Source organism: Aspergillus mulundensis (genome assembly GCF_003369625.1).
Source record: "Aspergillus mulundensis strain DSM 5745 chromosome Unknown scaffold_15, whole genome shotgun sequence".
In the NCBI taxonomy this organism is placed as follows: domain Eukaryota; kingdom Fungi; phylum Ascomycota; class Eurotiomycetes; order Eurotiales; family Aspergillaceae; genus Aspergillus; species Aspergillus mulundensis.
Genome location: NW_020797903.1, coordinates 235,907 through 250,510, shown reverse-complemented (window position 1 = coordinate 250,510; position 14,604 = coordinate 235,907). Strand labels below are relative to the sequence as shown.

The 14,604-nt window shown below is 52.5% G+C and overlaps 6 protein-coding genes across 6 annotated transcripts; 4 read left to right on the top strand and 2 right to left on the bottom strand.

Annotated features, from left to right (window-relative positions):
* Positions 1-47: 47 nt before the first annotated feature.
* Positions 48-1,251, bottom strand: DSM5745_10395 (NAD(P)-dependent alcohol dehydrogenase; the record flags this gene model as incomplete). The annotated part of the gene is made up of 3 exons (XM_026752411.1): positions 48-1,001; positions 1,048-1,176; positions 1,228-1,251. 3 exons carry the CDS (start codon positions 1,249-1,251, stop codon positions 48-50), a joined length of 1,107 nt encoding a protein of 368 aa, XP_026598854.1.
* A 457-nt stretch (positions 1,252-1,708) lies between these two features.
* DSM5745_10394 (sugar porter family MFS transporter) lies at positions 1,709-3,499 on the top strand (the record flags this gene model as incomplete). The annotated part of the gene is made up of 4 exons (XM_026752410.1): positions 1,709-1,931; positions 1,994-2,691; positions 2,738-2,978; positions 3,027-3,499. 4 exons carry the CDS (start codon positions 1,709-1,711, stop codon positions 3,497-3,499), a joined length of 1,635 nt encoding a protein of 544 aa, XP_026598853.1.
* Positions 3,500-6,279: 2,780 nt separating this feature from the next.
* DSM5745_10393 (uncharacterized protein) lies at positions 6,280-6,831 on the top strand (the record flags this gene model as incomplete). Its single annotated transcript, XM_026752409.1, has 2 exons — positions 6,280-6,393; positions 6,457-6,831. 2 exons carry the CDS (start codon positions 6,280-6,282, stop codon positions 6,829-6,831), a joined length of 489 nt encoding a protein of 162 aa, XP_026598852.1.
* Positions 6,832-8,026: 1,195 nt separating this feature from the next.
* Positions 8,027-9,596, top strand: DSM5745_10392 (allantoate permease family MFS transporter; the record flags this gene model as incomplete). Its single annotated transcript, XM_026752408.1, has 3 exons — positions 8,027-8,222; positions 8,269-8,692; positions 8,765-9,596. 3 exons carry the CDS (start codon positions 8,027-8,029, stop codon positions 9,594-9,596), a joined length of 1,452 nt encoding a protein of 483 aa, XP_026598851.1.
* A 363-nt stretch (positions 9,597-9,959) lies between these two features.
* Positions 9,960-10,922, top strand: DSM5745_10391 (uncharacterized protein; the record flags this gene model as incomplete). Its single annotated transcript, XM_026752407.1, has 2 exons — positions 9,960-10,703; positions 10,758-10,922. The coding sequence occupies 2 exons, from the start codon at positions 9,960-9,962 to the stop codon at positions 10,920-10,922; spliced, it is 909 nt and encodes a 302-aa protein (XP_026598850.1).
* A 698-nt stretch (positions 10,923-11,620) lies between these two features.
* Positions 11,621-13,661, bottom strand: DSM5745_10390 (Zn(II)2Cys6 transcription factor domain-containing protein; the record flags this gene model as incomplete). Its single annotated transcript, XM_026752406.1, has 3 exons — positions 11,621-12,097; positions 12,174-13,426; positions 13,484-13,661. The coding sequence occupies 3 exons, from the start codon at positions 13,659-13,661 to the stop codon at positions 11,621-11,623; spliced, it is 1,908 nt and encodes a 635-aa protein (XP_026598849.1).
* Positions 13,662-14,604: the final 943 nt, after the last annotated feature.

Here is a 14,604-nt window from a genome sequence, read left to right as displayed (position 1 = left end):
TCCACGTCAGACGAAGGTAATCTCCTTCAACCGTCAAATAAATTCGTCTATGATAATGTGGCTTTGGCCATTTCCTCATCCACTCCAGGTCCATAAATGACGCTCTTGATTCCCGCTCGACTGGCGACATTCTGGAATGCATCCTCCGCCTGCGAGAAGGAAAACTCATGGCTGACCAGACCTTCCAAGCGAATGCGGCGCGAGTTGACGAGCCCTATCGCCGTCTGGTAATCCCGCGGACCATATCGGAAACTGCCTTTGAAGACGATTTCCTTGTCGCAGATCTGACCTACCGGGAGAGATGGATTCGGTCGCCCGAGGCCAACCTGCACAAATGTCCCTCCAGGCCCCAAGGCATGAATACCAGTGTTCATGCATGGCTCGGCTCCGGTAGCATCCATGACAATATCGGCCCCGAGTTCCAAACCGGCAGCGTTGAGGATCTCCAACGCGTTTTCCTCAACTGAATCTGATGTGGTACGGTGAGTGTGGGTGGCACCGTACTTGAAAGCAGACTGGAGACGGCTTTCGACGACGTCTACGACGACTACCGTCGATGCTCCAAAGGCGCGGGCGACTCCAGCACAGAGTAGGCCAACCGGGCCGGCCCCGAAGACGATCACTGACTTCTCCTGCATGTCGCCCGCCAGCCGGGAACTGTGCACGGCAACACTGAGGGGTTCAATCAAGGCGCCATCCCGTAGCGAGACATGTGGCGGCAGCTTATAGCAGCACTCCGCGGGAACCCGATAGTATGTTGCAAGCGTTCCATCGTACGGCGGGGTTGCTGCAAACCGCATATCTCGGCAGAGGTTGTACCGACCGGCACGGCAAAAGGAGCACGAGTTGCATGCGATACCAGGCTCAAGGGCAACGCGGTCGCCTACCGATAAACCTGACTGGATGCCACATTCCACCACAATTCCGGATGACTCGTGGCCAAGAACGATAGGTTTCTCAACCACGTACCGTCCGATTCGGCCATGCTGCCAGTAGTGTACCTGGCCAAGGATTAGCGAGGTCAAGATCAGGCAATCGGCTACTCACATCTGACCCACAGAGTCCGGTCGCTATGACTCGAACAAGGACATCGCGTTGAGACTGTAGAGTAGGTACGTCGCGTTTTTCATAGCCAAACTTTCCACCAGGGTAGAGCACGAAGGCGTCATTTACAGCCTGGTCGGTCAGCGACTGACGAGTCATAGACAAACGTTGTCAAGAACAAACCTGATCGTATGCCGGAACAGTCATGATGTGAAGATGTATTTTGGGAAGCCAGAATGCAATTGCGAAATGGCTGGGCGTTTAATAGGCCAGGGCTCTCGGTTCCGTGAGATGCAGGACATGCAGGACGGTGCCGGTGGATGGACTTGAGGAGAGACAGCCGCCGGAACCGAGTGGGCACGGATCCGGATGCAACCTGGGCCCATACAAACCCTACCTACACGATGATTGGTCGGCCGTCGTATGGTTTTCGCAGCCCACAACAACCATTGGCGAGCTTAATGTTTACGAAAATCGCGTGAGGTCACAGGGACATGAATTGCGGAGGAGATCGGGGCAAACGCCTGGCATTTGACACGGCAGCCCGAAAGTTGGAGAAGGCCGGGGCTTCCCCGTGGGATGCGCTTCCGGGGTAGAAATAGCCACAATGCCCGGCTGATTGAGCACATCTCGCCATCACAACCTCTTTTCATTCTTCATCAAGATGACCGTCAGCAAGGTCTCATCGCGAGACCAGGCTCACCATGAGTCTGTCCAACGACGCTCCCAGGCCGTGGCCGAGCAGGTTGCCGAACAACAGAGCTGGCTCGAGAAGACATTGAAGCCCAAGACGGTTTCAGCGAGATATCCATTCACGGGCAAGCCACTTCTATATGCTACCTGTGCGTTTGGAAGTCTGGGAGATGCCTTGTTTGGGTACAACTCTGGTATAGCCTCTGGGGAGACCCACATCAGAAGAAACCATTGAAGCTGATCCATATCCGGGTAGGAATCATGTCCGGACTCCTCGTCAACCCGGTCTTCATTAGCCGGTTCTTCAAGGACTACGGCGGCGCAGACGGATCGACCGATACCGTTAATTCGTCCATCACCGGTATCTCCGTTGCTTGCTTACAGGCCTCCGCCGCCGTCGGCGCTCTGATCGCAGGGCGCCTCGGTGACATCGTCGGGCGAAAGAAGTGCGTCCGCATCGGCGGGTTCATCTACTTCTTTAGTGCGTTTATCCAGATGTTCGCGCCAGGGTTCGCTACGTTTATCGCCGGACGAACGATCCAGGGACTCGGTGTTGGCTTCCTCTCTATGACCGTGCCGATCATTCAGACAGAGATTGCCCCACCGCATCGCCGTGGTATGATGGTCGGAATCGAGTATACGTTTTCGATTGCCGGCTATATGTTGAGTTGCTGGGTTGACTATGGCTTCAATTTCCTGCTTCCGGATGCGATGTCATGGAAGGGTCCGTTCATCGTCCAGATCATTCTGTCTTTTATCCTCTTGGCCATGTCGTTCTTCCTTCCAGAGACACCGCGTTGGCTGGCGAAGAATGGTTTCATGCAGGAGAGTCTGCAGACAGTCGCCGATCTCCATTCCAATGGCGATACACAGGCAGAGCACGTTCAACAAGTCTACACCGAGATTCAGGAAGCCGTCATCTATGAGACGAACCTTGGCAAGTCTAGTTGGACGGTAAGCAGCCAAACAGTTATGGGTTCGGTCAAGCTGACTAGGACAGGAAATGTTTACCCGCTACCGTAAACGGACGATCGTAGGCATCACGGTCCAGATGTTCGCCCAGCTGAATGGAATCAACATCATCTCCTTCTATCTTCCCACTACGCTTGCTTCTGCTGGGTTCGATGAACGAAAGTCTCTTCTGTACACCGCCGCCAATGCGATTCCCTACACAGCTGCCACTATCGTTACATGGTGGCTGGCAGATAGCTGGGGCCGTAAGCCTCTGCTGATTACTGGAGGTAAGAAGCCAACCCCTCAACCCCCCAACACAACTCACATATATACAGGTCTCGGAATGGCCGTCCTCCTCGCCATAGTCTGCGCCTTCACGCAAGCCGATCTCTCCATCCAGACCAAAGCCTCGGGCCAATACGCCTTCGTGATGCTGTATAACATCGTCTACGGCTTCACCTGGGGCCCAATGCCCTGGCTCCTCCCAGCCGAGATCTTCCCGCTGCGAGGCCGGAGCAAGGGCATGGCGCTCGCAACAACAAGCAACTGGATCTTCAACTTCATTATCGGCATGGTCTCGCCTGATGCTTTTGCCGGGATCCACGGATACTTCTACATCATCATCGCGGGATTCTGTCTGTTTTCGTCTGCGCTCGTCTACTTTTATTATGTGGAGACGGCAAATGCCAGTCTCGAGGAAATTGCGGGCTTGTTTGGGGATCAGGCGTTTGAGGATGAGGGTGTTCTTGGTCTGGGAGTCGGTGGTGGAATGGAGGTTCGGAGGGATGGGGGGAAGGAGGTTGTTTGATGGATTTGGTATGACGTTAATGTATGATTATGATATCTGGTCGACTGAGAATCAAGTAGCTTTTTACTGGCGCCGGCGTCGAGCTCATCCGCCGTATTCTCTGACGAGACCGAGAAACTAGGTAGGTTGCTCATTAGTACGTGGAACCCTACCGCATGGCAATGAACGCTTCAGTCTATCTACCATCATGCGCATGGGCATCTCGGAATCGACAACATTTTTTCGGCGACGCACGCCCTTTATTGCCGCTTGGCATCCATAATCACATTGGGAATTGGACTACGGAGTAGATTCCCTGCTATTTGGAGTTCGCGGCCGAGATGATGCTGCAACCTTTGATTGACGTTTTGATGAGAGCTTTACCGTCATTCGTCTTAGCATGCCACATGGCTTTATGCATAAAGCTAGGTCTCTGGACACCATGCGTCTGTCACGGCGGCTGCTACAGGCTGCAGTCTATGGCGTTGCTGTTGGCGTCGCGAATGCGCTCCCTTCAGGGGCTGCAGGCGCGAACCCATTCCCAAGTGAATCATCTACTTCCGCTAAAGTCGAGATATTGCTAATGACGAATGTAGCCAGTGCCGACTTGCAATGGGGTTATGGAAGATGCCTCCATACTCACTCTCGAACAATACATGATCGAGGGGAAGCTTACGAGCCAGGATTTGGGGATGTGCTACCTCGACCGGATCGAGCAGAGGAATAGGTATCCGCATTCGATAAGTGAGATCAACCCAGATGCCCTGTTCGAGGCTTCAATTCATGCGGAACGTAAAGCCAGCAACTGCACCCGCCGCAGCATAATGCACGGCATCCCCTTCCTCGTAAAGGACAACTTCTACACCGACGACGCACACAACACCATCGAGGGCACACGAGCCCTCCTAGGCGGCCGGTACACCCCCGAGGCTTGGGGTTTTATTGCTGCGAAGAAGAAGAAGAGGAGCATGGAGATGCGGCCTGAGAAATGGGTAGGCAGGGCTTCTAAACCGTATACGAGCTATTGCGGGTACATGAGACCGGTAAGCAGAGCAACTGCGAGAGGAGGGGCAGTTGGAGAGTGCTCGTCACCCGTTTGTTCCACTCTGCTGACATGGTACTAAGCCGCTTGATGTGCTATCCTAATGGTGACCGAGGGAATCGCAACCGCCAGCTTGGAACCTAGGGCAATAGTCCACGTCTCGATGTCGCCAGATCGAGAGATACTAGCAACAAATGGATGCTACGGTATGCGGTCTCTTCACTCCGCACCGGGTTTATTAGGTCAATGAGCACGCATTAATTGTAAGCTGGAGCTCAGCTGCGCTGAGAAGGCGGACACCGCAGCAGCAGCAGGAATCATTGCCATCCGACTGAGCGAAGCTTATGCGCTGTTATTTCCCGGGTGGAGAGCACTACATGCGCTATGCTGGGCCACTGGATTCCCGTAGAGACGCCCCAATCTCCTCCGGTCCGTCCCAACGGCCCCTAACGGTCGTTGCCGTTTTCTGAGCCCCAGAGCTGGACCAGTGCAGCGGCGCTTGCCTGATCCAGAGGCCGCGCGATAGCTGTTGAAAAAGAGTGCACGTCCCTGACTCTCTCTCGCATGAACGCTCTTTGCACTCATCATCTTCTGCTTAGGGTTTAATTGGGCAGAAAGACACGGGGCTTGTTTCAGGCTGTTGTTACTGTCGGAATTGAAATCCGCAAGATAGCCTTGTGCATTTCAGAGCCCGTGTTCATTCTGGCTGGACCCTGATGATATATCAGGACATTAGCTACCTAGCCCTGGAGTCATCGAGTGTCTTACTGGAGTGACCGACAGCTGGACGAGGCTCAGGTTCGACCCCAGATATCGGTTATTTGGTGACCGTTGGGCTTGCAAGTGCTCATCCTTGCTCCTTCGTGCCACCTGAGGTGTGTGGCGTTCTGTTTGTCTCTGCTCCGTTTCAATCTTTTAAGCAGACCCAATCATGCGCCTTGGTTCTAACCTACAGGCCCAGCATCTCCAGGATGGGCTAATTTCAGCGACAGTCCAATGGCCAGCTCTGCGAACCCAGCAGAAGCTCGGGGCTAGTCTCAGGGTTCGTAGCACAAAGTGACGATCCCACTCAGCGGCACAAACAGAGCTCTCTTTGCCTTTCTCGTGAAGGGGAGTTGCAACTTCTCTCCCTTCCCTCTTTCTTAAACTCCTTACCGCTCAGCTGCTGCCCAGTGTGCCTGGCTTTGACGAGCCATTGAGCTCGAATCGGGCGGTTGTCGCCTTTGAAGGCATCGGAGTGATTGTGCTATTGGGCTTCTTCGGATACATCGCGTTCCTCCTACGTCGGAGGGGCGGTGCAGCCAAAGAGCTGCCCCGACGCACGATTGCTCTTTCTCTGGTGTCCTGTTTACTATAAGCGCGCCGCTCCTCGGTGGCCACGATTGTGTGGCCACTCACTCACCTTTACCACACCTGCAGTTACTTCGTCTTCGCAATCATTTGGTACGCCCTCATTGCGACGAACCCAGGCAACGATCCCTTTTCGCGGAAGTTCATCTTTGCGGCAATTCTACAAAGTCTATTCTACTGGATCGCCGTATGTGTCAATTTCTACGTCTTCTACGGGCTCATCCACGCCTTCCTCGCTCGTACACATCCGACGAGACAACCATGGCAGAAGCCCGTGCGAAACTATCACTTCGTGTGGCTCGTCGGCGTGGTCTTGCTCGCTTGCCTTAGTTTCAGCATGACCGGGGTGAACAGCTTCCCAAAGTCCCGCACCCATGGCTTCGCCGACCCCTACATCAACTCGTATGCAATGGACCGGATCTATGTTGCGGCGGATATCGTCGCCTGGGCCGCCAGCTGGGAGCTCATACTCTGGGCGACTTGGTTAGTTACACGGCACCCTCGGTGCATTGGCGGGAAGATGGTACGCATTACCCTGTCCTACCTCATATTGTCAATCTCGCAGCTGACACCTCTGCCATCACAGACACCCACTGTCCTCCTCCTCCTGTCCATCGTCCTCTGGGGCATATCAAACTTCGCTGCAGCCCTTGTACGCATATTCTGGCGCTTCCCGGTTGACTGGACCGTCTACGGCAACATGCTCTACGTGGGCTTCGACATCCTCGGCATCGCCCACATCGTTTGCCTTCTACTCTCCTGGCTCGTCATCCTTCGGCTATGGTCCAAGTGGTCGAGCTTGCTCAAGAACGAACCGGAAAGCGACGTCCGCGAACAGGAGTGGAAAGCGGTGCGGCCGGAGTTGTACGAGAGGATGCGCCATTTGAGGCGGCGTCGAGGCCATATACGTGGAACTCGAGGGGAGTTATACGCAGGTGTACGAGGCGGAGGCGGAATATAATCAGCGGTATGAGGCGTATGGGAGGCCGAAGGAGTGTATGGCAGAGACTTCTCTCCCTTAACTTGAAGAATGGGCAATTGGCAACCTTGAAATCCGTTGATGTCTGCGTACTCTCTGGGCTTCCGCGTTTATTCGACGCCCTCACTGGAGCGGGAAGGTGTGCAATTCGGTCCCTGGGCCCCTGTCTCTAGGATGTGTACCCACCAATCTTGGAATAAAGGGATACTTGACGCAATATACATATTCATTCCACAGTGCAAGCGCTGCCTCAAGCCCGAGGACCATATCAAGGGCTCCAGTCGGACCCACTCGAGGGTAGTGCTTAATGGACATTATGGACATGAGGTTTGCTCTAAATGTCCCGCGTAAACGCTTCCAAGGTTGTAAGGCTTAGCACATTGATTCTGGACACTAGGTCTACTTCCCTCTACCGTGCTCACTCATTCAATGTAACGCAAGACTCTTAGCATCAGATTCGGAGCTCCAGGCCTCCATCCATGCTTCCGCCGCACCTGACATCATGCGCTTCAAATCCCACCTCAGAATAACAGTAGTAAGGACGGGCCATAGGTAGTCTATCCATTAGGTGAGTGCAAGACGTCTGGGATATCGGTGCATTTGCGCGGGTATTAGGAACGTTGTTGACCATATAATTAAAGTACGGAGACTCGACGCGACGCTACGCTCAGTGCTTTAGCCCACAAGCGGTGTGATGGGATTGGAAATACCGTTTTCCAGATCAAGTTGCGCGAGCAAAACCTTGATTGATTGATGCACGGCCCTCCGAGATGGCTGTTAGGGCTCAAGGTCTCCACCGCGCTCGGGCCTGCTCGGACGTGGCCACCGAGAGAGCAGATACGATACCTCATCTGCATCTTTATCTACCCTACCTAGGCCGTCTTTATCTCGTCTTTGCCTGCCTCATATCTCCCTGGAGCTAGCCTCCAACTCAGGGTCTTATCATGCCACCGCTAAGCTTGATCCTTGAGCGCTATCTTGCTGTTATCTATGATGCATTCGCACGAAGCTCTTATCAGACAGTGCTGGACACGCATTCTTTGGACACTACAAGCACCATTTTGTCCGGGATCGAGTACAGCTCTCAATTGCGCTTTACCGTATCTTAGCTTTTTTCTTTTAGAATACCGCTGGAAAGCGATTAAACCCTGATCGGACACCGTCTGAATCTGCTATGATGGGAGTCTCCAAAACAAAGGACGCCCTTGCCGGCAGCATGGACGGGCAAGCAAAAGACGACATTGAAATCGCATCTGAGGAACTCTCAATCGATCCGGCGAAGGAGAAGCGCGTTCTCGCGAAACTCGACATCTTCCTCACACCGGTCCTCTTCATCGTCTATCTATCCTGCTTCATCGACAGATCAAACATCGGTATCACCATCCTTCCAACTCCAAGCTCAATCTAACAATGGCATAGGCAATGTCAAAGTCGCCGGTATGCCCGAAGACATCGGCGCCAGCACATCGCAGTTCTCCGCCGCCGTCTCCCTCTTCTACGCAACCTACGTCACCGTCGAAGTCCCCTCCGTCATCCTCGTCAAGCGCTTCTCGCCGCGGTACATCCTTACATTCCTGTGCATCATCTGGTCTGTCACAACAATTGCGAACGGACTCATCCACAACATCGGCGGGCTGTACGTCTGCCGGCTTGTCCTGGGCGCATGCGAGGGCGGCCTGTTCCCCAGTCTGAATATGTACCTCACGCTTGTGTACAAGCGGGAGGAGATGGCGAGGCGCGTTAGCTATTTGATGTCATGCACGGCGCTGAGCGGTGCGTTTGGAGGGTTGCTGGCTTATGGGCTTTTGCAGATGGATGGGGTGGGCCGGTATGCTGGTTGGAGGTGTGTCTAGCTCTACCTACAACAACCCCTTCGTATCCTATATCCTGTCGATGGTCCATACTAACGAAGCAGATGGGTCTACCTAATCGAAGGCGCCTTCAGCATCCTCTGCGCCCTCGCAATCTTCTTCGGCCTCCCCGACGACCCAACGAACGCCTACTTCCTAACCCAGGAAGAAAAGTCCATCATGGCAATCCGCCACCAGCAGCGCCAGGCATACATGGGGCCCGACGAGCTCGACTGGCGCGAGATCAAGCTCGCCTTCACCGACCCCAAGGTCTGGCTCTGCGCCGCCACGCAGTTCTGCCAGAATATTCTCACCTACGGGTTCAGCACGTTCCTCCCCTCGATTCTCGCGGCTATGGGCTACGGTACGTTGCAGGCGAATTACCTGACTATCCCGGTGTACGTCTTCGGCGCGATTGGGTTCTTTACGTTCGCGCTGCTGAGCGATAGATACGCACTTGCTGGGCCGTTCCTCCTACTTACCAACGCCTTCGGGATAATCGGGTACGCGCTCCTCCTGGGCGTGAGGTCTAATGCAGTGAAGTACTTCGCGACATTCATCTGCACGATCGCAGTCTACAACGGGACGGGCCTGAACCTCGCCTGGCTGAACGTCAACATGGCGCCGCAGTACCGGCGTGCCACGGCGATCGGGATCCAGCAGACTGTCGGCAATGCGGCGGGGATTGTGGCGGGGCAGATTTATCGATCGGCGCCGTATTATCTTGGGAATGGGTTTAGTTTGGGCGGGATTGTGGTTGCGGAGGGGCTGGTGGGCGTGCATATGTGGTGGCTTTGGAGGGCGAATAGGCTTAAGGAGGGGATTCGGGGTGGGGAGGTGGATGGGAGGAGGATGAGGGATGGGGATTGTGATGTGCACTATAAGTATCGGATTTGAGAGCTAGGAGGCGGTTAGAGCATGGGTGGTTTATGGTTTATGCTGCTGTGAGAAGAGCTGGAGGTCTGGATAGATCGGCGGAAGGGTCTGGTGATGACGGGGAGTTGGAGATAGGGCTTCAGTACGCCAATAGATAAGACATGCTGCGGGCTGGCCACGTCTTCGCCGATCTGCGTCTGATCTAGCTAGGATACATCTCCAACATGATAACATCCCATGATACCATGATAAGCTATCTTTTCGGAAGACCCCCGAAGGCCCTTATCACGGACACGTCCTCCGTCACCATACCCCTACGATAGCATCCCCCTCTCGCCCATCAACATACAAGCTGTATACCACCTAGCCCGCAAGACCACCATCATGGCCATCGAATCTCCATCACAATCCCCATCCCCCTCCCCATCCCAAGCAGCCCGCCTCCTCAGCCGCACCAACGCCGTAAAAACAACAACGGGGCTAGCCCCCGGCTACCTGCAAGCAAACCTCGTCATTCTGCCCTCGCGCTACTCATCGGCCTTCCAAGACCTCTGCGCCCGCAATCCAGTCCCCTGCCCATTACTCGGACTCACGCCCGTCGGAAACCCGCAGAAGATTCTACCCGAGGGATGCATTAAGCATGATGACTTCGACATCCGCACCGATTTCCCGTCTTACGTCGTCCACGCCGAGGATGGGAAGAGTGTACGCGTTAAAACTGATATTCTGGATGAATGGACGTCCGACCACGTCGGCTTCCTCATAGGCTGCTCGTTTAGTTTCGAGGATGCATTGACGCGAAACGGGCTGCGGATCTGCCATCAACTTGCCGGGAACGTCGTCGCCATGTATCAGAGTACCATCCCCGTTCTACCGGCCGGTGTGTTCTGGGGGAGTTCGATGGTCGTGAGTATGCGGACTTATTTACCGAGTGAAATTGAGAGGGTCAGGGATATCACGAGGCCGTTTCTCGCGACGCACGGGGAGCCCGTTGCGTGGGGGTGGGAGGGGGCGAAATCGATCGGGGTCAGGGATATCCATAATCCCGACTTTGGGGACGCGCAGGAGTTCAAGGAGGGGGAGGTTCCTGTTTTCTGGGTATGCCGCTCGCCTCACTACCATAATGTGGTTCGTCGTTTCATGGACGGGAAGGAAGGGAGAAGCTGACAAGGTTCTATGCAGGCATGCGGCGTTACGCCCCAGGTGGCGGTACGGCATGCGGTGCGAGCTGGACGAGTGCAGGGCGTTACGATGGCGCATGAGCCGGGCCATATGCTTGTGACGGACTGGACGGTGGAGGATCTGCCGCGGATTCCGGGGAGGATTGCGGAGCTGGGGAGGGTGTAGACGCCTCATGGATTCAGAATGCTGCTTGGGTTATTCCCTGGAACTGGAGGCATTGGACTTAGATGGACATTCTAGACGGACAGGAAGACATGGTATCCACTGGGTGGTTCTGTATCACAGTAGGTGCATAGCTAAGATCACCCGGAACGGTAGAAGAGCATCTGTCAAGTGTGGATGTCCGTGTCCCATGCCCATACCTTCCGTAGCTGTAGCCCTAGGCGACTGGGTTCCATCTTACTTGCTTTAGGAACCAAGGGAGCTTTGACTATGTCCGTGCAAAAAAAAAGGGGGCACGCAAAGCCCCCGGATTCTGTTACAGGATTAGTACCTCGTAGTATAAGACTCGCGGTGGCACAGTTCAGCAACATCATCGGACAGATACACAAGAATTAGAGTCTCTGCTTTTCAGTTTCCGGTGGCAACAGGACCAGGGTATCCAGGCTCTTCAAGGCGTCTTCTTATATGCATACGCCATTCGCTATCGATGTGGAATGGATACATCGGCTGTCGTATGACCCGTACTATATCTAGGTATAACCTTCTTTATGTGATTAGGTACTTTGACAACCATGGTATTGATGTAGGTTAAACATGAGGGACGGTCGAGCCTTCAGCACCGGTGCCAGTGTCACCCTCCAACCTCGTTAACAAAAGATAGGTACACTTGTCATCTGCACTATGTACTGCCACAACCCTCACTATAAGCAACCCCCAGCCGGCGCAATCTTCACACTCGCCAGAATAACCCTCGTAAGCGGCAACAACGCCTTGACATCCAGCCTCCCCTCCTCCTCAGCCTCGATCAGCCCCTTCAACGTCTGTGTCAATCTGGTATTTCCCCCCTCACCTTCGGGTCCCGAGTCCATCCTAGACTCAGCCTCAGATTGCCTAAAACGCAGCGCATACTCCCTTGCCCCAAGCCACTCGCGCAGACTACAAGCGCGCCACATACACTCCGGCGCAGGGAGCGGTAGATTCAGCACCATCTCATCATCCAGGGGCTCAAAGTACGCGCCGTTGAGTTTTCCGGCGCGGGAGCCGACGATGTTGATAATATTCGCGAAGAAGATGTTGCGGCGCAGGGATTCGGCGAATTTCCAGCGCTCCCAGTTCAGTTCGGTGGAGTGCGGTGTGAGGATTGCGGTGCGGTGGTGGTTGTATAGGCGGCGGGCCATCTACGCAGCCAAATAGTTAGCTGTCACCCGCATGGGATGGTATTGGGGTAATTTGAATGGGGTGGGAATGGCGTACCTTGAGCAAGAACGAACTATGCATCTCTGCCTCGCGCTCACACTCCTCCCTCCCCTTCTCCATCTCACCCTGCATCTCCTGGGACTGCTTCACAGCAGCCGGTGAAAACTCATGCCCAAGGAGCCCGAGAACCTGGTATATACAAACCGCATGCACAGTGGCGATACAGTTCTCCGGCGTATCAAGATACGTCGGGAAATTGCGGACTAGCTGCGCGCGCTCGGAGTTGATCAGTTTATCGACGAACCCGTGGCTTGAGCCGTATGAGCCCGCGTGCGCGGAGACGCAGGCCAGTGCGACGCCCATGGGCTTCGCCATCCCGCCCGTTGAGCATCGGTATAGTTGGTGGTGCACGAAGGGGGACCAGTGGTCGCGCTGGAGGATTAGGGAGGGGTATGAGCGGAGGGTGGAGAGGACGTCTTGGTATAGGGTTGATGGGTTGTAAGGGGGTTTGGGATGGAAGTCGTGGGCGAAGATTAGTTGGGTGGAGGCGGAGGGGTTGAAGGGGGTGGAGGGCGCGCGGATTGAGGTTGCGCTTGAGTCCGAGCCCGAGGCTGAGGTGTCTGGAAGGGAGCTGCCGGTGTTGGAGGACAGAGACGACATTGTCGCGGCGGGGTGAGAGTTAGGGTTGGGGTGGTCAAATAGCCTTAAGACGGACTGTGCGGCTCCTCCACCTGCAGCTTGGGCATCGAAATGGCACTGGAATGAGCCAGACGTTGAATGGTTACGACTGATTGAATCGAGGATCTCCTCGTCCTGCCCCAGAGACTGCGATGAGAGCGAGAACTCTTCATTCCACGAGATAGGCGCCAGTAGAGCTGGATCCTGGAACATGTCTATGTTCGTGAAAACACCAGCCCCAACCACTGGGTCTGCAAACTCAGGCACAAGGGCACCTGCACCCCTAAAACCACTTCCGTTCCTATTCATCTGGCTTAGTCCTCCACTTTCCAAATCCTGAATGAGGAATGGCTGGATCGTCCCAGCCCCTCCAAACGAGGCCTCGAGCGTCGACGACATCCACGACTCACCCGGCGAGCTTTCATGCCGGTCCTGGCGCTGATGCTGGACTGGAATAACAGACCGTGGATAAAGGCACTGGATCCCGATCTGCAGACAGCGACTACACGCCGGACGGGCCATGGAACAACGCAGCTTTTTCCGCGCGCATGTCTCGCAGGATTTGCGCTTCGACGGACGCTCTTTGCCTATTGTCTTGATGCAGCGCCGGCGGTGGCGGTCGCGGAGATCGCCTAGGTGTATTTATCAGCAATCTTGTCCAGTTACTCTAGCAGTGGGTTGGGGCGTACGCCGGCTGTATGTCTTGTTGCAGATGCCGCAGCGGAACTCGCTTTCGGCATTGACGGATGACTGCTGGGGAGCAGGACCGGGAATAAAGTCGGAATTCCAGGGTGTGCTTCCGTTATATGACTGAGGCTCCATCTTGCTGGTGATGTGAGATGACAAGGTAAGATCGGGGATCAGCATTGTGTCAAATTGACGTTAAGATCCCGCAGCCTAGTGAGGAGGCTAGGCACAAGAAGGCATAGCTTGAAATGCTGGGGACGTGAGTGTGGAGATATCTTATGGCCTGCTACTCGCATTACTAATGCAATGACTTGGCAGAGTATAAGTTTGTGTTAGATAAGAGGTGGAGATCCCTTGGATCTCCGCGGTAAACTTAGTTAAATAACTCTAACTAACCTTTAAAAATAAAAAAAAATTAACCTTTAACTTTAGCTAAATCTTATAACTTAATTAAAAAATAAAATATATAAAAAAAAGAATAAATATAGCTTAAACTTTTTTATATTTAGTTATTAAACTTATATATTTTTATTTATTTTAAATTTAAAAAAATCTTATATTTTATTTACCCCTTAATTTTTATTTTAATTTTATATAATTAATTTTTACTTAAAATATTTATAACTTTAAAAGTTATAAGCCCGGGTTATACTTTACTTTTTTAAATATTATTTATATAATTATTTTTAAAGCTATTTATTATTTAAATTTAAACTTTTAAAGTTTTTCTTATTTGCTATATAATATATTATAAAATTTTTTTAACTTTTATTTATAAACACCTAGTTTAATATTATAATTTTAAAAAGCTTTAATATATAGCGCCTATAATATTAAATTATTAAATTAATAATTATAGGCCTTATAATATAAAACTATATTAATTTTTTAATTAATAATAAAAACTTATTATTTATTTTTATTGGCCCAAGGCTAATTTTTAAAGATTTTTATTTTAATATTTTAAAAAAAGGTAAACTTTAAATAAGTTATTTAATATTTAATAAATAAAATAAATATTATATTATTATAAAAAATATTTTACCTAAAAAAAATATAAAGCTTTACTTAGTATAATAATAGCTTATATAATTTTAATTATATTTAGCTTTTACTAATAACT